Genomic DNA, 27,038 nt, shown 5'->3' on the forward strand with positions numbered 1-27,038 from the left:
TTTCTGCTGTAAGGAAGTTCTGGGCTAACCAGTTCAGAAAGGACAGGGATCTCCTAGGAGTCCAGCAGAGGGCCATAAAGATGGTAAAGGGCCTGGAGTATCTCCTGTACCTCGTGTAGGAGGTCTTTCCTCAAAGCCTGTTGAGGCTTTTCCTCAAAAGGCTTAGTAACCTGGATCTCTTCAGCCTGGGGAAAAGAAGACTGAGAGGGTCTGACCAGTGCTTATAAATATCTAAAGGGAGGTGGGAAGCAAATGGATGAGGCCAGATTTTTCTTGGTGGCGTGTAGGTGGGAGGCAAATGGATGAGGCCAGATTCTTCTTGGTGGTGTGTAGTGATAGGACAAGGAGTAATGGCCTAAAACTTGAACATAGGAAGTCCTGTACTGTGAAAGGACTTCTTTAAGGTAAGGGTGACAGAAATCTGGAACATGTTGCCCGGAGAGGTTGTGGAGTATCCTATGGAGATATCTGAGACCAGCCTGCATGCCTGCTTCAGCTGGGAGGTTGGACTCAGTGACCTCTTGAGGTCCCTTCCAACCCCTGCAATTCTGTAACTCTGAATAGTTGTCTTATTTATTTATTTATTTTAATCATACGTTGTTCTAGCTACAAAAGTAGCTATTGTGATTTAAGAGTTTAAGAGGTAATTAATACTTTCACATGGCATAATCAGTGTCTGGGTCTATCTCACAAAGGAGGAGGAGGAGGTGAGGACTTTTTAGATATATAGCTCCTGTGATATGGAAACAATATTTAGGAGATCTAGCAACATAGAAAACTTGCAGCTTGAAAGCCTCAGGTCTTTTGTATAGAAAATCTGAAATAAAGTACTTGCAAGAAATTAAAATTTATACCTTTCAAGAGAAGATCTGTGGAAAAGAAGGCTGCAGGTTAGCCGCAAAAAATCTAACAGAATGTATATCAAAGTAATGTTATACAAAATTCCATTTAAATAAGATATGGGAGTCTCAGCTTTTGTCCTAACTCCTTTCTCCCCACTTGTTATATTCTACTGTACATAATGTTCTACATTTTAATAAGCTTTCAGTCACCGTAAGTCTAGGCTGGTTCCAAATTTAGCAAAACAGTGTGTAAGAGGAATGGTAGTTTCAGGCATGCAGGATCAATATGCTGATAGTTGAAGATACCAGTTACAGTCCATTTTCAACAAAAACTCATGTAGCGGCATATATTTAACTTGAACTCATATACATATGGTTTACAAATGTATTTAAATATATATATATATATGGATTAATTATATTCCATGGCAGGCTGCACACACCAAGCAGCAGCTCCAGACCATGTCTACACCTTCTGGGTCTTTCCGTGGGCTGTGCCTCATTCAGACCTCCTCCACAGCTGCACCATGGTCTCCTCCATTGCTGCACATGGAGATCTGCTTTGTGTTGGTGCCCATGAGCTGCAGGATAGCCTACTCCTCAGTGAGCCACTCACAGAATCACAGAATCACAGAATGACCCGGGTTGAAAGGACCTCAGGGATCATGTAGTTCCAACCCCCCTGCCTAGCAGGGCCACCAAACATACACCTTTACTAGATCAGGTTGCCCAGGGCTCCGTCCAACCTGGTCTTGAACACCTCCAAGGACGCGGCATCAACAACCTCTTTGGGCAGCCTGTTCCAGGGCCTAACCACTCTCCTAGTAAAGAACTTCCCCCTAACATCCAATCTAAATCTTCCCTCTTTTAACTTAAAACCATTTCCCTGTGTCCTGCTATTGTCAGCCCTTTTGAAGAGAGCTTCTGCTTCACACCTGATGCACCTCTGTTATGGTTTTGTAATTTGGTTGGTGTTGGTATTCCACATCAGAACATCATGCGGAATAATGGGAGTTAAGGGGACAAGTTATTTTTTCTGTGGACTGCTTTAAATGGGCATGCGGGGAGCGGCACCGTAGAGGAAGTCGGGAAGGGGACGGGGTATATGGCCCGGCTCCGTGCAAGGAGACAGCGTGGTCGGAACTTTTCGCCTCCCACAGCTCATCGGTAAGATTGGGATTTGGTTTTTCTCCTTGTTGAAACTTTCTCGTTGTTGTTTAGTGTCGCCGGGTTTATTAAATTGTCGTTCGTTCTCAGATCATTCTTTTTTTTTTCCTCTTTCATTTTTTTTTTTTTTTTAGACCCAATCGCAATCTCCCTTCCCTTCCTCTCTCCCCAAGCGCACGTGGTCGGGCCGCGCCGTGCCGTGCTGCACCGCGCTGTGGGAGAAGGGAGGCACTTTTGTTCCTGCTCCCCTGAGTTTGTTCCCACTGTCACGGAGTGAGCTCTAGAGAGAACTCCGTGACAACTTCCTGCCCTCCTTCCGCTCTGACCAAAGTGGCTGTATTTTCCTCATTCCTCTCAGCTGATTTCTGATTTGAATACCGTCTTTTTTTTCTTTTTATTTTTTGTGTGTGTGTGTGTGCACTTCATAAATATAACATACATAACTGTACTTATAAATTATATTCAGGTCATTTTTGTTGTTGTTGTGTAACAAATGTCACTTTGTAGGAATATGTAAAACATTACCATAGTTTCTTTCTTTAATTTGGTATTTTAGTGGAAGTAGAAAAGGTACAGAATAACAACATAAAATTAAGCTATTGACATTTGCTACTCTAACTTAATAACATTACAAACTTAATAATAGTACAAACTTCTTGATCTTCCATGCTTTCCATTATGTGGATTGACCTCCTTGAAAACAATGTGACTCAGGAAAGGAAAGCTTTTTTTACCTTCTAATTCCACTTATTAATCAATGCAAAACTCTTAGTTATGGCTGAAACTTCTTATCATGCTATAATAATTTTGCTCTTGAAATGTAGTTTTCACTTTAAGATATTGATAATAGAAAGTAGATAAGAAACTTTATTTTGCCTTCCAGCATTAGAAAATGTCTTGCACTGCTAATCAATTATCTCTTTGCTTTTAAAATAACTCTACTTTAGGAATAACAAGATTCCGTATGTGAATATACAGTGTGCCCTTGCACACGTTTGTGTGCAGATGAGTGTGTGCTCCATTATATTTCTATTCTTAAGGAAAAGAGATCCTTTTCTTCCTTTACGGAAACCAAGGTGAATTCCTTTTAGACACTGATGTCTTTGGATGTTTCACATACAGGAACCAGGATTTCAGGGTTATAGTTAGCATATATTCTTTTAATATTGATTTTTCATGCTACATTATAATAGATATCATTGACAAAAATTCAGTAGCTAACTAAATGTCATTTTAAAATGGCGTGTAATATTATGACAGCTTCTTTTTTCATTATGTTAGATTAGACCAAAAGGAAGATTTGTCGGGCTTTTTATTTTTATTTTTATTTTTTTTTTAAACTATAAACTACATTCATTTATTTCAGTGATTTGTACTACAATTCTGGCTTAAGTCCATCCACTCTTCTGTGGTAGTGCAAAAAAAAAGGCCCACGATATAATAAAAAATTGTTGTTTTTCTTAAGGAATGTAAGTTGATCAGAAGTAATGTAAGTTTTTCAAATACTGTTTTCAAAAACTTCTTCCGTGATACTACTAGGATCTGAGGGAAATCAGGAAGGGGAAAAGCGCCACCTATTGACCACCGCATGTAATCTTATTCGTTGCTCCTTGGTACCTGTTGTAGTTGTATTCAAATGATCATAACTGGCTTTTTATATGCATATATGTATTAAAAGCTTATGTATTTTCAGGATTCATGCTAAAGTGTTTTAAAAGTATATATGAAAAAATAGCTAAAATCAAAATTATTATACCATGGTAATCATGTAACATATGTGTTAAAAAATAGAATGAAAATATTTTTCATCAAACCCTTCCCTTCCCCCTTTTCTCCTTCCCCCTTTTCTCCTTCCCCCTTTTCTCCTTCCCCCTTTTCTCCTTCCCCCTTTTCTCCTTCCCCCTTTTCTCCTTCCCCCTTTTCTCCTTCCCCCTTTTCTCCTTCCCCCTTTTCTCCTTCCCCCTTTTCTCCTTCCCCCTTTTCTCCTTCCCCCTTTTCTCCTTCCCCCTTTTCTCCTTCCCCCTTTTCTCCTTCCCCCTTTTCTCCTTCCCCCTTTTCTCCTTCCCCCTTTTCTCCTTCCCCCTTTTCTCCTTCCCCCTTTTCTCCTTCCCCCTTTTCTCCTTCCCCCTTTTCTCCTTCCCCCTTTTCTCCTTCCCCCTTTTCTCCTTCCCCCTTTTCTCCTTCCCCCTTTTCTCCTTCCCCCTTTTCTCCTTCCCCCTTTTCTCCTTCCCCCTTTTCTCCTTCCCCCTTTTCTCCTTCCCCCTTTTCTCCTTCCCCCTTTTCTCCTTCCCCCTTTTCTCCTTCCCCCTTTTCTCCTTCCCCCTTTTCTCCTTCCCCCTTTTCTCCTTCCCCCTTTTCTCCTTCCCCCTTTTCTCCTTCCCCCTTTTCTCCTTCCCCCTTTTCTCCTTCCCCCTTTTCTCCTTCCCCCTTTTCTCCTTCCCCCTTTTCTCCTTCCCCCTTTTCTCCGTCCCCCTTTTCTCCGTCCCCCTTTTCTCCGTCCCCCTTTTCTCCGTCCCCCTTTTCTCCGTCCCCCTTTTCTCCGTCCCCCTTTTCTCCGTCCCCCTTTTCTCCGTCCCCCTTTTCTCCGTCCCCCTTTTCTTTCTATTATGAAGTACAATTCAAAGGACTTAGGAAACATAATAGATACAACATTAGACTATACAGAGTTTAGTGTCTTCAGACTTGGTGTTGAACTTTGTACTGGGAATAGAAAAACATATATTCTTCAGCAGTAAAGGGAATAAACAGCATATTTCCCCATTGAGAAGAGAGGGGTTTGCTACAGAAAAAAAAAAGAAAAAAAGAAAAAAAGAAAAAAAAAATGGCAATAAAGTAGTCCTTTTGTTTTTCTAGGATTGTTATGTAGATAATATAATGTGCTTTTAGTTTATTTCAAATCTTATCAAGATTTCTGGAATTTGACATTTTTATTTTTTTTTTTAATATTTTTTTTTCGTAAATGGACATTAATGATGTACATATTGTGACTTCTAAATTACTGAGTTCAATAATGAATAGTTCATTGACTGCTGGTTCAATGAATTGTGTGGAAATTCATGGACCATGCCAGCAAAGAGAAAAGGTAACTGTTATTATTTCAAACGAAGATTTTATGTCTTAGTGGCATTGTGAAAGATTGACCTTCACATGAGATATTGCTGTTCTTGCATTACCACCCTGATATCAATAGAAAACTGCTTTTAATCTACACAAAGGGTCCTGTTATCCTCTCAATGCATGGGGGATTATCATGCTTAACTCTCCAGAACATCCAGAGGTAAAAAGACCCCACAGTCTTTATTGCTGTGAAGCAATTTCTTGCACATATTTCACATGCTTTTAAATGATGGTTTTGAAAAGATCTTTTTCCTTTTAAAAAACAAACAAACAAACAAAAACCCAAACACTCTGAAGTTGACTTCTTGTTGTACACATGTATAATAACATTATATCTGATATGTGGTCAGTAAAGATTTACTGAGTTCTCCATATTAACAATTCGATTAAAATATTCATGATTGTCTCAATGAATCATAAGATCTCTTTTCAATAAGGTTTAGTGTACAAGTTAACTAATTTGTATTGTAATAGAATGATAAATATGATATTTATATATAAATCTGGTAGAGGGCACATCTCATTTACCAAGAATAACGTGATATTGAAAATATCTTTATTTATCAATGCTTATTTTCATTATCTACAACTGTGATCATACTCTTTCTTGCTAGAATTACATTGCTTATCTGTCTTTTTCTTTTTCAGGTCAAAAGGTAACAATAGGTTACTGTTTTTATGTATATAAATATATATACATATATATATGTCTGTGTATGAATATGCGTATTGTGTCTGTATAGTGAAAACTTTTAAATATTAAAAAGAAGTATTGCTTCCCATATTTCATCTATTCTTACAAGACAAGAATGACAGTATTAAGATGCACATTCAGGATAGCACTCTTTCTACTTTGAACGCTGTCAAGAACAAAGTGCTTTACAGACTTAAAATAAATCTAGGTACTAATCCATTGAATTTCTGACAACAGGAGCCCAAGGTTTCCATGCACTTAGCTGAGTACTGCATAAGAGCTTGTGCATTATTTATGTCCACTAATGGTGTTGCAATGCTCTTTGTGTGAAGCAGTGACAGTGCAATCTGCGAAGATAACTGCTGCTATGGACAAAGCCATACATTTTCCTGGGCTTGAATTTTTGACAGAATACTCTATTAATGCCAATTCTGCTTAAGTAAATGCTGAACAGGGGTCAGTTCCTCCCCCCACATTCCCCTTATTATTTAAGAAAACAGTGCCATAAAACTGAAAATGATGTTCCGGGCTTTGCGAATTTTGCAACACAATAGTATCTGATAAAGGTCAGTCTGCTATTTTTTTTGGTCTACTTTTATGATTTTGTGTGATGGTCCACAGACTAAATAGGAAAGCTCTTAGCATTGGAAAAGGGAGGTGCTATTAATTCCACTTTCATTGCCATTATACTCTTCAGTGGATCAATAGAATTAAATGAGCTGAGATATTAGGAAAATATTGTGAAGAGAAGTAGGGTGGTATTATTTGACCAAGGTTAGGATGAATAGAAAATAATAAACCATTTATACTGAAATGTCAATAAATCATAGAAGCTTTATATAAAATGGAACAGGAGACAACAATCATAGACCCTCAAGTGTTCATTATATCTTTCTTTTTTGAATATATGAATATTTGGCTGGTTACTTATAGTGTCACTGCAAGCGTTTTTTTTAAGTGGGTTTATTTAAGAAATAGTAGCAATTCTGTTAATGCAACAGATCCTGTTTAATTAATTGTAATAAGGTTATACAGATTCTTTTTAAATATCTGTCTTTTTTGCCTCTTTCTTTTCCTGCTTCCCTCAGCATCTTGATTTAACTGTGCATGACCCTGTTCATTGCAGGGGAGTTGGACTAGATGACCTTTAAAGGTCCTTTCCAACTATAAGTATTCTATGATTCTCTACCAGTGTAAGACCTGGAAGTTCTATTGGAGACATGGCAGAGCACCAGGTATGTTTTCCCCCATGCTTTCCTGTTTGCACTGCCTGCTGCCTCTGCAATTTTCATTTCAGCCTTACAGTTGCTGCTTCTGTCAAATGCTTTTCTGGAGAGCTTGTAAAACACTGTGTACATCAAATAAATCTGCAGAAATGACTAACTCAAAGGACATAGAATTGTTGTTTTTGGAGTCAACTTTTACATGCATATGTGAGTCAAACAATGAATTGTTGTGTATTTGACTAATGCATCTTACCTAGAAAGGAAATTTTATGTATTTATTTAATTAAAACAAAAAATCAATAACAAAACAAGTTAAACTCTGAAAGTGGCAAACTGTAAATCTAAAGTTGTTGATTATTACTTGAATGATTCTGTTTACTGTTCATGAGCCTGGTCAGATAAAACGTTGACGAAAATCTTCTTCATTCCCACACCCATTCTTAACTCACGGTCTTCAATTAATCTAATTCTTTTCTCCCTTTTCTGTCTCTTTCTTACAACATAAGAATGCTTAAAGTTTTTCTGGTTAAATATATGTATATATATAATTAGAATCATGAAAGCTTGTAGATTAGAGAGGACCTCTAAAGGTTTTTTGTCCCATTCCCTTCTCCAGACATTCTCAGGTGGAGAAGGTTGCTAAAAGTTATGTTCAGTTAAATGTACCCAGTGATGGAGATCCCTGTCTGGGCAGCCCATGCCAGTATGTAGCAGTATGCTTTTTTATTTTTTTTTTTTCTTTTTGGGTGTCAACATGCTTTGTGACTTTGTTTTGTGAGTCTTTGAAATTGATTCTGTCCTCTTTATGTCTTCTTAGTAGACATTTTCTAATGACATTTAAGAACCTCTCCCCACTCTCTTTTGTTAAAGCAGAAAAAAAACAACTATCATTTTTGTGGCCTCTTATACAGAGATTAGTCATTGTATGTTTTGTCTTACTTTGAAATCATGTTGTTCCTTGACTACCAGTTCTGGATGCTTATAGTGCAGTTCACCTCTCAAAGATCATCAGTAGAAGTATTAACACACACAGACAAATCAATCCAGAATCAATAGACAAAAGTAAGCATTATTTACCTCATCTATTTTTGATATCTGTATTTTAATGGGTGCATCACACTACAATTGCTTGTTTTTTTAAGTGGTCTGTGTTTGGTACAATCATGTATCTGTCTATTTGAGCCAGTGGGGAAATTGTTGACTTAAAGTCCTGAAAGGGACAGTTATTATGACACTGAATAGTAAGAAAAGGTGTAGAAGTTCCACAGAATGCCACAAATAACAGAGAAGCAGGTCATGCTTCCTGTGAAAGGTTAGGTTCACAGGTCATTCTCAAGATACAAATATTGAATTATCTCTTATATAGTTTAGTTTCCTATCTCTATTCTGAACTATGGAATTGAAAATTTGAAGTACTACAACAGCCTGACAAGAAATTTAAGGAGAAGCCTTGCTTAGTCAGTGTGTCTACCCATAAACTCACTGACGTATGCCTGTCAGGTATGATGGAAATTTCTATAGATTGTCTTCATTTCAGTGACCAGTTTTCATGTGTTGAGAGGCTGATTCCTAATACATAGAAGGAAATAAAAACAAGCGTACCCAGTGTTATAATAATGCATCTTCTCTGTTCCAATCTGACATAAAAGCTGATTTTCAGTGGTTTGCCTCAGACATAAATAAATAAATAAAACCTCTACAAAAACAAACACTTCAGTTTAAAGGTTAGTGAAGTGGGTTCCTTCCTTGAAGCAATTTCATTTCTGTAAATTCTGAAAAGCTAGTTGAACCGATTTCAGTTATAAAAGTGTCAAAAGGAGTTACTAGTATTTTCATATATTTGTGCTTTCAGAGATAAGGTACTTTGAACCTTTAAGAACTTAATTCAAAGAATCACAGGATCATAGAATGTTTAAGATTGGAAGGAACCTCTGGAATTCATTTAGTTCTACCCACGTGTTCAAGCAAAGACGTTCACAGCAGGGTGCCCAGGACAATGCCCAGGTGGTTTTTGAAGGTCTCCAATGAAGGATGCTCTATTTCGCTGGACAGCATACACAATCACCTGCACAGTGAAGAAGTGCTTCTGGTTATTTAGATGGAACCTCCTAGATTCCAGATTGTACTCATAGCCACTTGTCCTGGCATTGCTACCTCTGAAAAGATCCTGGCCCTGTTTTCTTTGCACGTTTCCTTCAGGTATTTATTGTTTTGATATGATCGCTCTGAGCCTCCTTTTCTCTAGGCTGAATAGTCACAAATGTCTCAGCCTCTCCTCACAGAAGAGGTGCTCTAATACCTTGATCATCTTGGTATCCATCTGTTGGACTCTTTCCAGTACATCAAGTTCTCCCTTGTACTAGTGGAACCAGAACTAGATACAGTATTCTAGGTGCATACCCACCTAAATAATAATTAGGAAGGATCATCTCTCTTGAAATGTTGATGATATTATGCCTAAGGCAGCCAAGAACAGCATTTTGCCTATTTAGTGGTATGAACACAACACATTACCATCTCACATTCAATGTGGTATCCATCAAGTCTCTCAGTTTCACTTTTGGAACTACTTTCCAGCTGGATGGCATCCAGCATGTACTGGTGCCTGTGGTTCTTCCTCCCTTTGTGCAGGACTTTGCACTTTTTGTAACTGAACCTCATGTCAGAACACCTTTCCAGTGCACTAAGGTCCCTCTGGATTGTTGCACTGATCTCTGTTGAGCCACCCAGTTTTGTGACATCCATGAGTTTACTAAGAGTGCTCGTGCCCTATTGTGTTGTCCTTCTAATAGATATCAGAGTGGGTAAGTCACTCATAAGGTCCTTGTGAATAAGAGGCTATTCTTAACTGTAATTCAATTACAAATCTTCTCTAGTTTCAGCTGAAAAGAATCTGTGGAAATTTTGTCTGTAACCAGGTAGCTCATCCTGCTGGAAAGGAGCATAAAGAAAGGAGAAATATGTTAGACTCATAGAATGACTTGAGTTGAAAGGGACCTCAAATATTATCTAGTTCCAACTAAATGCCATGGGTAGAGTTGCCAGCTGCTAAGTGAAGCACTAGATCAGGTTGCCCAGGACCTCATCTATACTGGCTTGGACACCTCCAGGGATAAAGCACCCACAACTTGGTCAACCTGTGCCAGCACCTCACTATCTTCTCTGTGACAAGCTTCCCCCTGACCTCTGATCTAAATCTCCACTCTTTTAGTTTAAAACCATTCCTCGTCTTATCATTATCTACCAATGTAAAAAGTTAATTTCTGTGATTTATTGCATTGGTTTACTTCTACAAGGAATCTTGGATGGTTTTAATTTCAGTATGCATCTCTATTATTGCTAGAAAATAGTAAGGGGGCTATCGTTTTGTTTTGTTTTCCAGAGTGGTAATGCTACTTCTGTCACTAATAAAGAATAAGATTTGTTCTTATACACACTTATGCAGCACAATCTTGTAGGATGCCAGAGCAGGCCTAAATTCTCTAATCATCTGCATCCATAGTATTAGGTCTGTTGAGTCATGAATAAGTAGAGTGCTGGCAGTACTTTCTACAACTTGATGCAAACTAATTAACATGTCTCTTCTTTCCTCTTACACATTCTACCATTGTTTCCCTTCATTTTATGAGACCTGTGAAACAAGATGCATCCTATGGTCTATGATGGAATTTATCCCAGAGAGAACAGTGTGACTACATTTATGCTAGTACACTAGTAAATAAAACAGAACTTGTGCAGAAGTTCCATGTCTCAGGATTTATAGCGTTTAATTGCTATTATGTTCTCTGTCACATCTTTGGCTTGTACCAACTACCTCTCTCATAGAAAATGTTCCCGTCACTTTTATTTAGTAATGTAGATGTAGTCTGATTACCACACCTTACATAAAGCAAAAGAAGAATATACAGACCCTTAATGCTCTGGATAAAGGAACATTTAAGCCATTTGGATGAGAAGTAAAAAGAATATGTAACATATATTCTCTGTCTGTGCTTAAAAAAATCATCAAAAGTTACACAGAAAATCTCAGCCCCAAAGCAGCAATTTTAAATAATATCTTAGAAAATATCTTTGTTTAGGTTTTGAATCACAGTGCTGAAAATCAGTCTTTTAGATTGTTTTGTAATGCAGGTGCTATTATGCTATTATTGACAGTGATTTTAAGCAGCTAAGAGCAAATTTTGTCAACAAACAAACAAACAAACAAAAAAAAACGCCAAAAAACCAAAACAGTAAAGTAGCCTTTGTACAACATTCTGATTTTTATTTATTAATTATTATTATTATTATTATATCAGGTGAAAATACATGTGTTTATTTAGGTGGTGTGATATATAGTTAGCTAGTGGTCAGTGTGTTTGACTGAGAAATACTCTATATGGCTATTTTTAAATTAGCTAAAGATGCTTAGGACTGCTTTTTGGTATTAAGGTCAACTAGCAAGAAATCAATTACATTTGCGTGTGTCTATCTTTAACCAGGGTAACCATAATCAGCTGGTAGGAATAGCTTCTGGAACAGGCTTCTTTCTGAAATGTTTTCAGAATTGTACTAGCTGTATCTCGTTTTTAAAATTTACTTGCATACATATGTAAACATAAGATCTTGAAAACTCTTGGTACAGTGTGTTGTATATTTGGTATAGTAGATCACTTAAGAAGATAAAGGCCAAAGCAGCTGTTTGTTCTTACTTCATGGCTTAATAAGAACAAATGCAAAAGATTTGAGTAGTATAGGAATGGATTTAAGTCTTTCTTAATTTCCAGAAATGTGACTGGATCATCAAGATATTGGATGAACTCATATCCCTGAAGTCAATAAACTGACACAAATTAAAACACTTTGAAGTCAGAAGGGGAGGAGGAAAAAAACGAGAACTGGTATTTCTGACTTTGGACTGCTTAAGTGAATGAGGTGGTAGTGGGAATAGCAAGGGCAGAACATACAAAGTTAGTTTATAGTTGTGATGCTGGAGTCAAGAAACAGATAACTAGAGTTCATATTTTACTTTTAGTTTAATTTCTTAGAAGTGTTAGCAGTGTTTAAAATAAAGATGATAACATAAGAAATAAATACACTACAGAATGTGGTATTATCCAGATGTACTTCAGATGTAGTCTGATCTAGTCTAGCTTTAGATCTAGTCCAGACTATTCCATCTAGCAGACTACGGCATTTCTAATTGTAGCTGCTGTTTAGGGACAATACACTATCCTCATCCTTTCAGATATTCATTCGTCTCTTACTACATCCACATTTTGTATATTAAAAAGCACCTTCTTGCTTGGATCAACATACTGAATGAAATCTTGCTCATTTCTAATTTCTACTCCTTTTTTTGGAACATGAAAAATAGTATGGAATGGTTTGGAGAAACTTTTCTGTTAGTTCAGTACCTGGTTAGCCAGTTGATAAGAAACAATGCTAGGAACAATCATATAGAAAGAAGAATTATGGAGAGGTGCCTGCGTATAATGTGAAATTTTTTATATTGATGTCTCTGTATGTCTTCTTAACTCTCCTCTTGCTATGTTACCCTTGCTGAACAGGCAGCCTATAAACAGATGTCTTGCTTGCATTACTGAATGTTAATTGCACTATTGGACTCATTAGTTTATGATTACAGACATGGAAATCGCAAACAAGAAAGTTCTTGAATATCTCTTTCAATCTGTATAAATTCGTAGATTTACATTCTTTTAAAACTTCTGGCAGAAATCAGCACTGCCTGTAAATATACAACAGATGCACCAATATGTCTTGAGATGAATACGTTATGGAAAAAATCTTATTTATTCCATCACAGTAACAGTTTGTTTAGATCACCTGCTCTTTGTGGTTGCACCTGTGGCTTGTTCATTTAGCTGAACACGGAGAAAAAGCTGGGATCAATACAAGCTGTGAATTCTTGCTCCCTTATGTGGGTTGTTTTTGTTTTTTTTTTAGTTGTTGCTCAAATGATTGCTCTTTACAAACGTTAGGTTTAGTAATAATAATAATAATAATAATAATAATAATAATAATAATAATAATAATAATAATAATAATAATAATAGACATTAATGTTAAGGCTCCAGAACGGAAGCAATCAAAAACCAGATGATTCCAAAATTCTGAGTAATGTCTGAACATATCTCCATTGTGAGATAATTGTGTTCATCTCAATGATGAACAACTCAGTTTTCTTTGAAACAAAATGTAGTCGAACAGTATTTAAAATATAATAAAATGATAAGAACAAATAAATGCATTGATATTTTGTAGTTGTAAAAGGATTATATTTACATTTCTTAAACATATGAATGTTCTCAAGCTCCCATACGGCATCTGTGTTTATGTCATTTCACATTTTTAGCTGCCTATGAATGTGACCTGTACAGGTAAAACCATTGTATCATTGGATAGGCTGCCACAACAGGAAGGCAACCTCTGTGTTTTCCCTTTCAGAGAATTATGCAAAGTATAAACTGTGCTTCCTGAAAAAAAGCTATAATTTAACACCTGTATTTTGGGATAGTGACTATTCTTTGTCTTCAAGAGAAGTCCTTCCTTAAAAAAAAGCACAAGAGCCTAAGGTATTTGAAGTAGGAATGACATCAGATGAGGTTTAGGTAAGATGGTATAAAGTAATGGGAACTTTAAAGTGCCTTTTAAATGAATTCTTTATTCAGTATAGTGAAAGCTCACAGTGGCTATATTTCAGTCTAGAACTGCTTTGTAATACAGTTGCACTTGCAAAGTGATTAAAATGATTTTCAGATGTCTAAATGACCTAATTTTTAATTGTTTGGAATATTCAGTGGATTGAGTAGCTTACAAACTTAGTTGCTGTGTGATCACATTTGGTTCATAACACCAGCTTGTTACTGAAAATGTTATCAGTTCAGGTGAAATACTATAATAGTGGGAATGTTTTGCCATCTTTATGTTGGAGCTTTATTCCCACCTTTATGTCAGAACTGATTCGTATTTGTGTAAATGAAGGTTCAACATGATGCACAAAGCTTTTACATAAAATCCACTAACGAGTGTTGCACCAGTGTTTTCAAACTGCAGACTGTATCATCAAAACTGTGAGCCCATTTCTTATTTATAAGACATCATTCTTCTAAAAAAGTGGAACACAGTCTTATTGATTAAAATAGACAGGATGTCTGAAACCAAATCTGAATCACTGGACCTGTTTTCATCTAGCATTACTAAACAAAAGAACACGTCCTCTGTTCTGTAAAATACTTGGATTTATACACATTAAAGATTTCCGCTGTGGGAAACCTGGGAGCAGAGAATCATGCTTCACTATCAGAAAAAATAGTGAAAAGGGATAACACTGTTTGTGATTTCCTTCTGCCATGCTACTAAGCTTTACTGTGAAGAGAAAGTTATAAGACTGTACTGATGATACAGTACACAATTCATTCAGAATGCTAATATGATAGCATAAACTCATAGAAAATGTTACAAATTTCATAAAAAATTGCACAAGAAACGAGATATACTTTGAATATGGACTTACAGTAACTTCCCATTTTATAATTGTCTCTTCGGTATTTACTAGTCACTGGAACTTTTCCCCAGATGGGTTACTCCTCTAACCTGTTGCCATTTTGTCAAAAACTGTGACTTACTCTTTGTCAGCAGTATTTTCCAATATAAGTTTTACAGTAATGTTCAAAGGCCAACACATTCCAGTCCCCAAAACAAATGTACTTTTACACATCTCTTGTATTACATTTTTCAGTAAATTTCCAAATACATTGACCTCAGCCAAAATCCAACAGCAACAGCAATAACAACAACAAAGAAATAGATAAATAAAACTTAAGAATAGAAGATAAAATAGATAAGTATAGAGATTAATTTAGGATGAACAAACATATAACTACCACAAACAGCTAATCAATATATGGCTTTGCATTTTCTTTAAAATTCACAGCACTAAGATCTACATAAGGGTTTTTGTTTGCTTGTTTTGTTCTTTGTTGGTGTTTTGTTTTTGCTTTTTCCCCGTTGTTTAAAATAAGGAATCATTTTTTTCTGTCCATCTCAAGATAATCAGCTCAAGCTTCCTGTTGTTCTTGTTCAGATTCAAATTGGATGTTACATAAAATCCAAAAGTTAACTGAGAGGTTGACCAAATAAAGAAGAGTAGAAAATGAGTTAATAGCTTTCCAACTATTTTTTTCTAGTATTCTTGTGTACGTTAACAAACCATTCCTCCAAAGAGTTTATGTGACTTGTTAACTGTGAAACATAATTCCAAATTTAATTGCTTTGTACTCACAAAATCTTATATTTTACTGCTTTTGTTTGTGAAGTAAAGTATTCAACCTACTGTTCAGACTGTAGAACCATTTCCAGACTGAGTCATGCTTTAAATGTCTGTCAGTGTTTAAGAGGCAGTTTACCTAACAACCTTAATAATAGGCTTTAACTTTTGGTTAGCCCTGAAGTGGTCAGGCAGTTGTACTCAGTGATCTTTGTAGGTCCTTTCCAACTGAGCTATTCTATTCTATTCTATTCTATTCTATTCTATTCTATTCTATTCTATTCTATTCTATTCTATTCTATTCTATTCTATTCTATTCTATTCTATTCTGTCAAAAGATACTGAATAACAAGTTTTTGATTGCCATACATGTTTTTTCTCCAGTGAGGTAGAAGTTATGTTACAGAAAGTCCTCTGCTGCAGATTATTAACCAATAATAGAAAAAAGGGGGAATAAGTTTCAGTAATTTGTGCGTGTTTGTTGAGTCACCCAGTTGAACTATTTCTGTATTAATCCATCATTTAGCACTGCGGAATGCAATCCCACTTTGCTGGAAGGCTGACGCCTCTCCTGTATGGGTGGATCAGTGGCCTCTTCCCTTTGAGAAATTAGCAGCGCTCAAACAGCTTGTGTCATGGGAGTTGGCAGCAGGCCATATTGAACCCTCACTTAGTAATTGGAACATGCCTGTATTTGTTATCCGCAAGGCTTCAGGTGCCTTCTGCCTGTTACATGACCTTAGGGCGGTTAATGCACAGATTGTTCCCTTTGGTGCTGTTCAGCAGGGAGGACCTTTGTTATCGGCAATACCTCAAGGATGGCTGCTGATGGTCATTGATCTTAAATATTGTTTCTTTTCTATCCCTCTCGCTGAGCAGGACCGGGAAGCTTTTGCGTTTACGGTCCCGGTGGTGAATAACTTGGAGCCAGTCCAGAGATATCAGTGGAAGGTTTTGCCTCAGGGGATGGTCTGCTCACCTACTATTTGCCAGCTTGTGGTGAGCAGGGTCATTGAGCCTGTTAGGCAGGCGACACCGGGCTGCCAGATTGCTCATTATATGGACGATTTGTTACTTGCAGCGCCTGATCAGAGTTTGTTGGAGGGCCTAGCCTCTCAGATTATGAGTACTTTGACTTCTGCTGGCTTTGTCATCTCCCAAGACAAAATACAGAGGGAACCAGGTATTGAATTCTTGGGACATAAGATTGGTCCCTCCACGGTTCTTCCTGAAGGATTAGAGATCGAGCCCTGTATTACAGCCCTATGGGATGTGCAGAAACTTGTGGGAGCATTACAGTGGGTAAGGAATGCTATACGTATTCCCCCCAGACTCATGAAGCCCTTTTATGATCGGTTGAAAGGATCTGATCCTCAGGAGCCTAGAGAGTGGACACCTGAAATGAAGGAAACCCGGAGAGAAATTCTATTTGCTAGCGCCAGCAGTGCTCTCTCCAGATGGCAACCAGACTGTCCGCTGGAGGTTGCCGTTACTAAATGTCAGAATGGGTCCACTGCAGTTATTGGGCACACACTTAATTCTAAGGCCCGCCTATTGTTTTGGTTGTTCTCAGCACAGCCGACAAGAGCATTTACTCCATGGTTGGAGCAGTTTTCAATCTTATTGTGAAAGGCGCGTCTCGCTGCGGTTAGAGCTTTTGTAAAGATTTAGATGTTATATATCTGCCTTCTATTTTTCGGAATGTTCAACCTCTTCTGGATGAAGTTTCTCTAGCTGTGCATGATTTTTCAGGGAAGTTTTGTTATTCGGGCTCTCTGCCTATTTTTGATTTGGCCCAACCCCTTCAGATTTCTTTGCGGGTGCGGGTACTAGACACTCCTGTTGAGGGTCCAACTTTGTTTACCGATGCCTCCTCTAGTACGGGACAAGGGGTGGTGGTCTGGCGGACCTCCGATGGGTCATGGGACCGCAAAGTTATCTCTGATCCTACCCTAAGCGTTCAGATGCTAGAGGCCAGGGCTGTTGCCGTGGCCCTGGTCTGTTGCCTTCAGTTTCCTGCGATGTTGTCACAGACTCTGCATTCATGGCAAGGTTGCTATTACGAATGGGTAAAGAGGGATTACCAAGTACTAGGGCAGCGATCTTATTAGAGGATGCTCTAGCACTTTGGACAGCCCCTGTAGCTATCCTCCATGTCCGGAGTCATTCTGATGTGCCGGGTTTCTTTACTGCGGGCAATGATGTAGCTGATAATGTGGCTGGGGGTCAGGTTCTTACTCTTCGAGAAGCGCAGGAGCTTCACGATGCTCTGCATCTGGGAGCCAGAGCGTTGGCTCAAGCTTGCTCTATTCCGATCACCTTGGCAAGAGAGGTCATCCAGATTTGTCCGCACTGTAACACTGCACCAGCCCTGGGGGCTGGAGTTAACACGCGTGGTCTAGCCCCGTTAGAAATCTGGCAGACGGACTTCACGCTAGAGCCACGAATGGTCCCTCGCCAATGGCTAGCAGTTACAATTGACACTGCATCATCTGTTATTGTAGCCACACAACATAGCCGCGCTAACTTGACGGCGGCTCAACATCACTGGGCTACAGCTATTGCTGCTATGGGAATGCCACGCCACATTAAGACAGATAATGGGTCTTGCTTTATATCACGGTCAACCAAGGAGTGGCTGGCTCATTGGAACATCACGCATACAACAGGCATCCCAGGGAATAGCCAGGGCCAGGCTATTGTGGAAAAAGCCAACCGCCTCCTCAAAGAGAAGATTCATGTGCTTGGGGAGGGGGAAGGGTACTCAGGCAGAATCCCAGTATTACAACAGGTTGAAATTTTAGCTCGTGCATTATATGCTCTGAATCATTTTGAGCGAGGAGAAAGCATGAGAACCCCTACCCAGAAACATTGGCAACCAAGGGTCCTTCAGGAGGGCCCACCGGTAAAAGTTAAAGGTGACAGTGGGTCCTGGGAATCAGGATGGACTGTATTAGTGTGGGGCAGGGGGTTTGCAGCAGTAAAGAGTAATGAGACTGGGGATATTCAATGGGTACCGTCGTGTCGAGTTAAACCAGAATTGGCTAAACAAAACAAGAAGGCTAAGAAAGTAACAAGAGCTGAGTGTTTCTTCATAGGATTTGCCGATTGGATGCCCGAAGAGACCGGAGAACCCAGAACAAAAGAAGCCGAGGAAGACGCTCCTGTGGATACCAAAGAAGAAGAAGGGACGTGAATCCCCTGACAAAGAATCTTTGCTGCCTACGAGAATTACTATGTTGACATTTATATACCTCATGTGTTTATTGTGGTCACCAGTGGGGGGCATTCACCTGCTTAAACAGCCAGGAAACCTTTGGGTTACATGGGCTAATCAGACAGGGAATATGCATTTTTGCCTTGCTTTACAGTCTGCCGCCTCACCCTTTCAAACATGCCTTATTGGGATTCCAGAATGGGATGACTCGGTGTTTACGGGATATCTTGGGAAGGGCCCACCTTATTACCGGGATCACCGTTGTTACCGTGACTGTTTGAACTTGAACTCTACCCTAAGGGCGTTAGGAAATGATACCATGGATTATTTGGGAAAAAAGATGGCATGTACTATCTGTAGGTTAAATGTCACTCTTCCAGGGGACCCCGAGGAAGTGGAGCTGCTTGGCTCTCAGGCAGTGCAGAATGACACTTGGGACACCAATAGCTTGTCGTGGCTGAGCCCTAGATGCTTATTTTTTGGCACACAAAGGAAACCTCTAGATATACTGCAATTCCTGGGGCAGGGAGGCCCTTATAGGGATCACAAAACTAACCAATCTGCTCCATTTACTCTTGTATATCCCCGGAATAGCCGGACCTTTAACGGAGATGGGGAATATTGCGGTTTCACCCCTAACGTAACAAGGGCATACAGTCCACTGAATCCATTGAATGGGTCCTGGATTCCACCAGTAACGACTTTTAATGTTAGCAGACCGGATGGATCGGTTAGAGAGGTATATTGCGGGAATTATTCCAGGTACAATGTCTGTGTCGTTGCCTCTTTTCCCAAAGGCTCAGGCATATATGCGATTTCCATCTGGAATAATAATACCGCTAAAGCCTTACCCCCAGGAATTTTCCTTATCTGTGGGGATCGCGCCTGGCAAGGGATTCCAAGAAATGCAGTAGGGGGATCCTGTTATCTAGGAAGGTTAACTATTTTATCACCCAACATTACAGAGGTATATAAGGCACTCAATCACACTCGACCTAAGAGAGGAATTCACGCCTTGGATTCTGAATGTGGCGATGATGTTAAATTGTGGGGACCCACGGCAAGGATCTTTGCTTCGATCCTTGACCCTGGGGTAGCGGCTGCACATGCTTTGAAAGAAATTGGAAGATTGGCTTGTTGGACTGCAAAACAGGCTAATGTTACTTCTCAACTTCTTTCGGACCTGCTTGTAGACGTAAGCAGCATTAGACATGCTGTACTTCAGAACAGAGCAGCAATAGATTTCTTGCTTCTGGCCCAAGGGCATGGTTGTCAAGATGTCGAAGGGATGTGTTGTTTTAACCTGAGTGATCATAGTGAATCGATGTATAAGCAGTTAGCTTGGTTGCAAGATCATACCAAGAAGATTGGCATCCAGGATGATCCATTTGGGAACTGGCTGGGTAGTATATTTGGAGGTATTGGACCTTGGATTAAGCAATTATTAAAGGTGATAGTAATAGGGCTCATTATATTTCTCGCACTGCTGATCTGCATACTGTGTATCATCCAGTGCCTCCAAGGATGCATCAGACGGATGGTGACAGGAATCTTCGAAGAGAAACGTGAGCAAGAACGAATGTATGAGAGGCTCTAAAGAAGCATGAAGAGTAAAAGCGATCAGGTTGTCACAGGTTAAGCTACTTTATCATAGGGAGGGGGAAATATAGTGTATTAGGCGAAAGGCGGGGCTTCGGGTTGTTACGGGAAAGGTTCCAGCTCCCTAGTTAATATGCATGATGCAAGCATATGGGCGCGATAAGCCATGCCTACTCTCTAGAAGGCTCTGTGCCAAGGGTATATAAGGATGTGTAAACTTGAATGAAACGCCATTTGCCATGTGCTCTCTTGTTGCTGTCTCGGCATTTGGCCCAGCCGCGGACAGTCAGGGATGAACACGGGACAATTCAGAGCTACATGTTACTATTTCATAAAGTTTCCAGAAGAATTATAAGCTTGACTGAATCCCAGCCACTAAAAGTTCTTTATTATATTTTTAAAACTCTTATTTGGCACATGAATAGCAAAATCCAAATGCTTATTTGTTTCTTTTTCTTAATTTCGATGAGTCAAATAATTTTAAACATAGTAGTGGGAAAGTCACTTTGAAATTCGGGTTTTTCTTCATTCTTTTCAGTCAGTCCATTGCTGAATCATATCTTTTGAGTTATTATCAGTGGATTATTGGACTCCAAAATCAACTCTTAATTTAATAAGTATGATAGCAAGAGGTACAACAGGGCTTTCTTTCTAATCCCTGAACTACTTTCTAGTTTTACAAAGTAAATAAACTTGGAAAATCACTGTTTTAATTGTATTATTTGTCCAGTTATTGTTCATCTCAGGCAACCATAAAAATATGCAGAAGAGGTTTTATGACTTCCTTCTTTTTTTAAAAGAAGAAAAAAAAATATTTATTTATTTATTTATTTATTTATTTATTTAATGTTTCCATCATTAACTATCCTATCACAGAAAAATCATCTCCTTGTTTAGTTGTTATTCATTCTCCCTTTCCTACTCCTCCCCACTCTGGTATATGTTTTAAGTTTGATAATTACTTTCAGATACAGCAGAGATCATTCAAACTACATTAACAAAATTATTACAGTATATAAAGGGACAATACTAATTTATCCTGAATATTTTAAGATTGCATCTCCACTGTGATCTTTGCATTTGTATTGCATTAAAGTACCAAGAAATGGGCATATTTTAAATATTGTGCTTTTACAAACTAGTGTAGTGATGAATGCTCTTATAGCCACTGGTGGGACAGATTGTGTTGCCATTAGACAGATGACAAGCAGCACCTAGATGTAACACCTTAGCTAATTTATTACTTTTAAGTAGTAAACTAAGTCTTCAGGAGCTAAGCCTGATTAAAATGAGAATGATGTACAGTATTTCTTTCTCTGTATACTTTCTATTGTTGGTTGATTTTGCTTTTGTTTTTTAAAACACTATTTCAGAATTGTGTGCTGAGACAAGGAATTCTAATCTTGCCTTTTTTGAACAAGATATATGTCTCTTTGCATTTGGCAGCTTAAGAAGTTTTTTGAATGGTACTTGGAATAAAAAAGAAAATAGCTACTTGTTTTGAAGTGTTTATACCTAATGAAAAAAAAAGTAAATAATGACTTGAATTTTAATTCTCTTTGGAGCAAACTTTGGTAAACTGAGTATGGTTAGCATGAAGTCTGAGTTAAGGAGATGCTTGATGAAGCTCCTGACAAAGAACACCTAGTGTTATTTAAAGATACTTGATGCTTTATCAGTAAGTAATTAAAAGAATTTTTTTCATGAACAACTGCTTATTTCACAGAAGTTAGTGAATATGTTATTTCCTAAAAATATAATCTTTCTACTTCTTTCAAATTTTAGCATCAGCTGATTGTAGCATACTTGGCAGCGCTACCAAATATTGGAAGAATTAGTTAAACTCAGGCATGTAGAGACCAGTAGATATCAGAGCACATCATATTTCTGTAAATGAGTAATAGATCAGTTTCTCTGCCTAATAAAGACAAACTGTTTGCCTGTTGTTACTTTACTGGAGTAAGATGCTCTAGTTAAGTCACATGAAGGACAAATGTTGAGCTATAAATCCCCTAGGAAATTTTCTTTGCAGGTTTTATCTGCTGTACATCATACTGTTCATACATAGTCAAAAATCAGTGAACAGTGTTGGAACAGTTACTTTGTAAATATAGAAAACATGACTCAGAGATATAAAAGGGAAAATGTTTCAACCCAAATACTTATACTTGCTGCTTTTAGTCTTAACTGGGGAATAATTCCAATAAACGGCAACAGGCAGAAAGAAAACAAAAGACACCTTATAAGAAGACAAAATGATATAAAACAGAATACATAAAAGTTCTTCTGATCACCCCAAGCAGAACTCAAATTAATACCTGTAGCAGCTGTCCTGATCCCTGTGTTTAAGCTTTTAACTAACTTTAATTAAATAGAATCTTTGGTGTAACAGGATTCATGTGACTGGGATATGAATAAAAGAAATAAACAGCAGAGACCAGCATATGGTTGATGGTACATGCATCATATGACTTTTGTAATACTATTTTTTAATCTATTTTAACATTCATGAGAAGTAAATGAGCTTAAAACAGAAATAGAACTGTCTCACTGGATTTGGAACCTTGACTATCAGTGAAGGTTTTCTTTTTCCACTGTTTCTTTTTCTATTGCAGAAAGTATATTAAAAAACCTAACCACTATAGGTCTTAATTGTCATACGCGCAATCTGCAGTGTATAAGTGGACCCTGTGGATTTTGGTCTAAAACCAAACCAATCAGTTACAAGCTATTTTTCTTTTCTGTTAGATGTTCTTGTGCAATATTTGCATAAATGTAACCATGCTGTCCATCTTTTAACTTTCACTCAATTAATTATACTTCCAGCCCCCTGCTGATGGACAAAAATGAGACTTCATCTGCAAATAGCTTCAGCAGTTTACAGCTTATTAAATGCCAAAATCTAGTTAAGACAGTTTGAGAATTCTCATGTCAGGCATTTCAACATGCCAGTTTTAACACAAAAATCTTATTAACAGGAAAAAAAAGTGAGCTCGCTATCCCAAGATGTGGGGAAGAAAATGCAGTAGAATAAAGGTAATGGACAGATAAGATTTTTCTACAAATTATGTACTTAGCATATGTGGCACAGTCTGAGTATGTTTTAATTAGTTCCTCTAATAATGAAAAACATTGGAAAAGACTACCGGTTGACAACAAAATGGTCACTGCAAATTGCAAACAGCTTTAGTCTACAGTGTCACCTTTTGTAATTTATGTAACAATCTGTAAAAACCTTGGAATTAGCAGATTGCATACTAAAATTTTCTTAACAAATTGTGTGACTCTTTGTCCAGTTTTACATTTTGCATTAAGCATCTGGTGCTTTCATTTTTAGTACATAGCATTCTGGTATACTTTATGCCATGCTGTGCTGATTTTTGATTTAAAACAGAAATAGAGAAGCATCATGGTATTCAGGGAAAGACTATAAACACTCCTTTAGCTGTCATTTGTGAAACGTATGCAAACATGACAGTCAAAATAACAAACAAAAACTAATAAACTAATTTTAGTTTCAGTTGCGAAGTATTTAATTTCAATTCTTTTCCTTTTTTTTTTTTTTTTTTTTTTTTTTTTTTGGTAAGGGTCAGTGGGTTGAAGAGGTGGCAGGAGGAGAGTGGAAGGAAAATGTCCAAGCTGAAAGATTTTTTTTCTTCCCTAAATATCTCCTAAAAATTTCTGACATATTAACTGGGTTATTGTGACATATTGTGTCATGTTTGTAGTCTAATAAACCAATGTGACTTAAGCTGAACATGACATGACAATTAATGACAGAAATGTCAGGAATTAAGAAAAATAAATATAATTTGTGTCCAGTCATATAGCAATTACCAGCTCTATTAGGAAGTGCTTAGATTTTTCATATTAAATGAAATGGAAAAAAAAAAATTACAGTGCATAATATTATATTAGTTCCTTAATTTATCATTAATGGTCATATTACCCATTCTTTAACACCATATTTAATTTCTGAAATTATATTCCAAAATAGTATACACTAATGACTGTATGTGGAAGAACAGAGAAATTTGGTGATCTATATTAAGAGATGTATTCCTCAACAAGGAGACCCAGTACTCAGGCTGTTCCACATGAAATGCCTCTTGGGCTTCTGCTGCCTATAGTCTGAATTCTCACTGGTAGCAGTGAGAAAATATCATATTTGAATATGTAAGCACACTTCTAAGTAAACTCAGAATAAAGGGCACACATGGAATATGTTCCTATTTTGCACAATGCTGTTGTTAAATTTCTATTTTTGTCGTTTATTTGTATGGACAACATACTCAGTAGTTTCTCAGTGTCTTGTCCAAAACAGGTTAGTTTTTTTAAAAAATAGACATGAATAAATGACATCACAGAGAAGTCTTTTCTATTATATCACCTTCATTATGTCTCTTTTGTTAGCTAGCTTCTTGTAAATATAACAGTGGTACTGAGGAAATTTTTTAGAGATAGACAACCTGTAGGAGGATGATTGATCACCATTGCTTCTAAACATTGTAGGAAGTACAGACTAATTGCAAGAGATGTGGATAAAAGGAGTTGAGTCTAACATGGTTGGTGGAGTATCTTCAGGCAACAAAAAGACCAGAGTGTGGATGTAATCAAGAATGACAGGAAAAGAGTGGGGGTGGGGGCACTGTTGCGGGGGCTCCAAAGGAAAGATGAAGTGGTCATTTTCCTGACATCTGTATTAACTCACAATTGGCATACAGAGGAAAATTATATTTTTTATGTTTTCAAGTTTACTGTTTTAGCATCCTGACAAGCAGTTCACCCTGGAGACCAAAGTCTTATCCTCTCTCTCCGGGTAGTGACAGTGAGTTTTGTTGCATGTGTTCCATTTTTTTCCCTGCAATACTGACACTGGTGGACCACTTCTAGGCATGATATGGTAGGTTACACTGTGCTAGTCAGTGTGCCAGTTAGTGCCAACTACATAAATAAGTTTTGCGAATATTGCTGATACTTCGAATGGCTGACAATATTGGAAGACGGTACAAGAAAGTGTAAAAAATATGATTATTTTGGATGCACACTAACCTGTTTAAAAAATATGTCAAGGAAGTGGTTTCTGTTTAAATTTCTTTGGATTTTGACCAAATTTTCTATTAGAAAAATTGTTGTGAATGAGATTCACTGAGGTCCATGATGAGGAATGAATACTGAAATATTATAAGTACTCTGCTATTGCCAAATATTGATGCCCAGTTGTAATTTATGTCAGATATAGTGGAAAAGATTTATTCAGTCATGAATGAATGTAATCTTTTTGAGACAGGACTGAGGCAATCCTTAGATTGGGAATGTAGGAAGGATAACATGCAATATATACCAAATGCCTATTTAAAAGCAAAAGTCCAAAGGAAAACTGAGAGCTTATTAACATTTTCCTTTTATATAATCAAACAATGTGTGAAATTACATGATATGAGTACTAGCCTCGTCTCAAACTGGAAACAGTTTTCCTATACCTCACTCTTTCCAATTAGTATCTGGACATATATTGTTTCATTTCAGTGATAATTTCCTTTGACTTACTCAAGCCTGTTTGGATTTATGATAAGAATTATGTGTTTTGGCTTTTTTGTTTGTTTTGTTTTGTTTTGTTTTGTTTTTGTGTAGTGATATAACCCAAACAAACAGCTTGCTCGCTCTTCCCAGATGGGATGGGTGAGAGAATCAGAAAAGTAAAAGATAAAAACCCATCCATTAACACATAGGTTGAGATACAGCCAGTTTACTGGGTAAAGCAGAAGTGTCACGGGCAAAACAAATAATTAATTTGGAATCCCATGGGAGGCAGCCAATTCCAGGAAAGCAGGACTCCATCAGAGGTAATGTTTCTTGAGCAAGCAAACATCATAATTCTGAATGTCTGTTCCTTCCTTCTTTGCTGCAGCTCTTACTGTTGGGGAATGATGTCATATGACATCATATGGTATGGAATATTTCTTTGGTCAATCTGGATCATCTGTCCTGTCTGTGTTCCCTCTAAGCTGCTTTTGCTCCCCCAGCATGACAGTACGAGAAGCAGAAAAGTCGATGACTGTGTAAGCACAGCTCTGTGTCTAAAAATACTGATATGTCTCTACTATTTTTCATCAGAAATCCAAAAGAAGGTGAGACCCATCCAAAATTATTACATTTTTTTTTTTTTCTCAGTCCAAGTTTATAGGCAACCTCACCTTTTCACAGTATTTTTGTTTGCTTCACACAGAGATTGTGTGAAAGGAAATAGCTATTACAAGTATTTTTGTATATTTTTGAATTCTTTTCTGCATGGGTTGATGCTGCAAAATGCACTAATATTTTTTCAGCCCTGTCAATTTTTCTTCTATAGTGAAAATTTTAATTTAAATGTATCAGTAAGAAGAATTCGATAAAGTGAAATCTTTAGGGAGATGGCACAGTAGGATTTATTTCATATTTATTTCTCTTTTTTTTCCCCCAGTATATTTCATGATTTTGAGGATCGTGCAAGTCCTAGAATACATGAATTGTGCATTTTCTTTCATATGTTTATTTATTTAAAAGTTATTCTCCCCTGTATTTCAATAAGTCATAGTACTGTAGAATTATATGAACTAGAAAAACATTTCCACCTGTAGCATGAATATTACAAACCTGATTGTTATTACAGAGGCAGCAAAGTTAAAACAGATTAGGAGAGCAACATAGGCTGCATTGTTATTAAAAGTTCCCCAAATGCTCTTTGTTTAGTGCTATAATATATTCTAAGCCAAGATATATGCTTCATTAGTTGTGAAGGTGTTGGCACTTGCTGCTTTATTGCCAGAAAGAAATAATAGATCATAAAGAACAAGAATGTGTAAAGGAAGGAAAAACAGTAATCAAATAGATACATTCATATGCAAACACAAAACATAATAAGGAT

The 27,038-nt window shown here is 37.5% G+C and overlaps 1 protein-coding gene across 1 annotated transcript; it reads left to right on the forward strand.

The window, feature by feature from the left end:
- Positions 1 to 1,925: 1,925 nt before the first annotated feature.
- Positions 1,926 to 20,849, forward strand: LOC146762771 (uncharacterized). Its single transcript, XM_085553870.1, has 2 exons — positions 1,926 to 2,009; positions 18,414 to 20,849. The coding sequence occupies exon 2, from the start codon at positions 18,552 to 18,554 to the stop codon at positions 20,127 to 20,129; it is 1,578 nt and encodes a 525-aa protein (XP_085409996.1). The 5' UTR covers positions 1,926 to 2,009; positions 18,414 to 18,551; the 3' UTR covers positions 20,130 to 20,849.
- Positions 20,850 to 27,038: the final 6,189 nt, after the last annotated feature.

The sequence above is a fragment of the Coturnix japonica genome, chromosome 1 (assembly GCF_054131305.1).
Source record: "Coturnix japonica strain WE chromosome 1, WE-NBRP24, whole genome shotgun sequence".
Taxonomy (NCBI): Eukaryota; Metazoa; Chordata; class Aves; order Galliformes; family Phasianidae; genus Coturnix; species Coturnix japonica.

Excerpts from the sequence above, each read along its gene's own strand:
- LOC146762771 (XM_085553870.1), top strand. The coding sequence starts at position 18,552 with ATGTTGACATTTATATACCTCATGTGTTTATTGTGGTCACCAGTGGGG.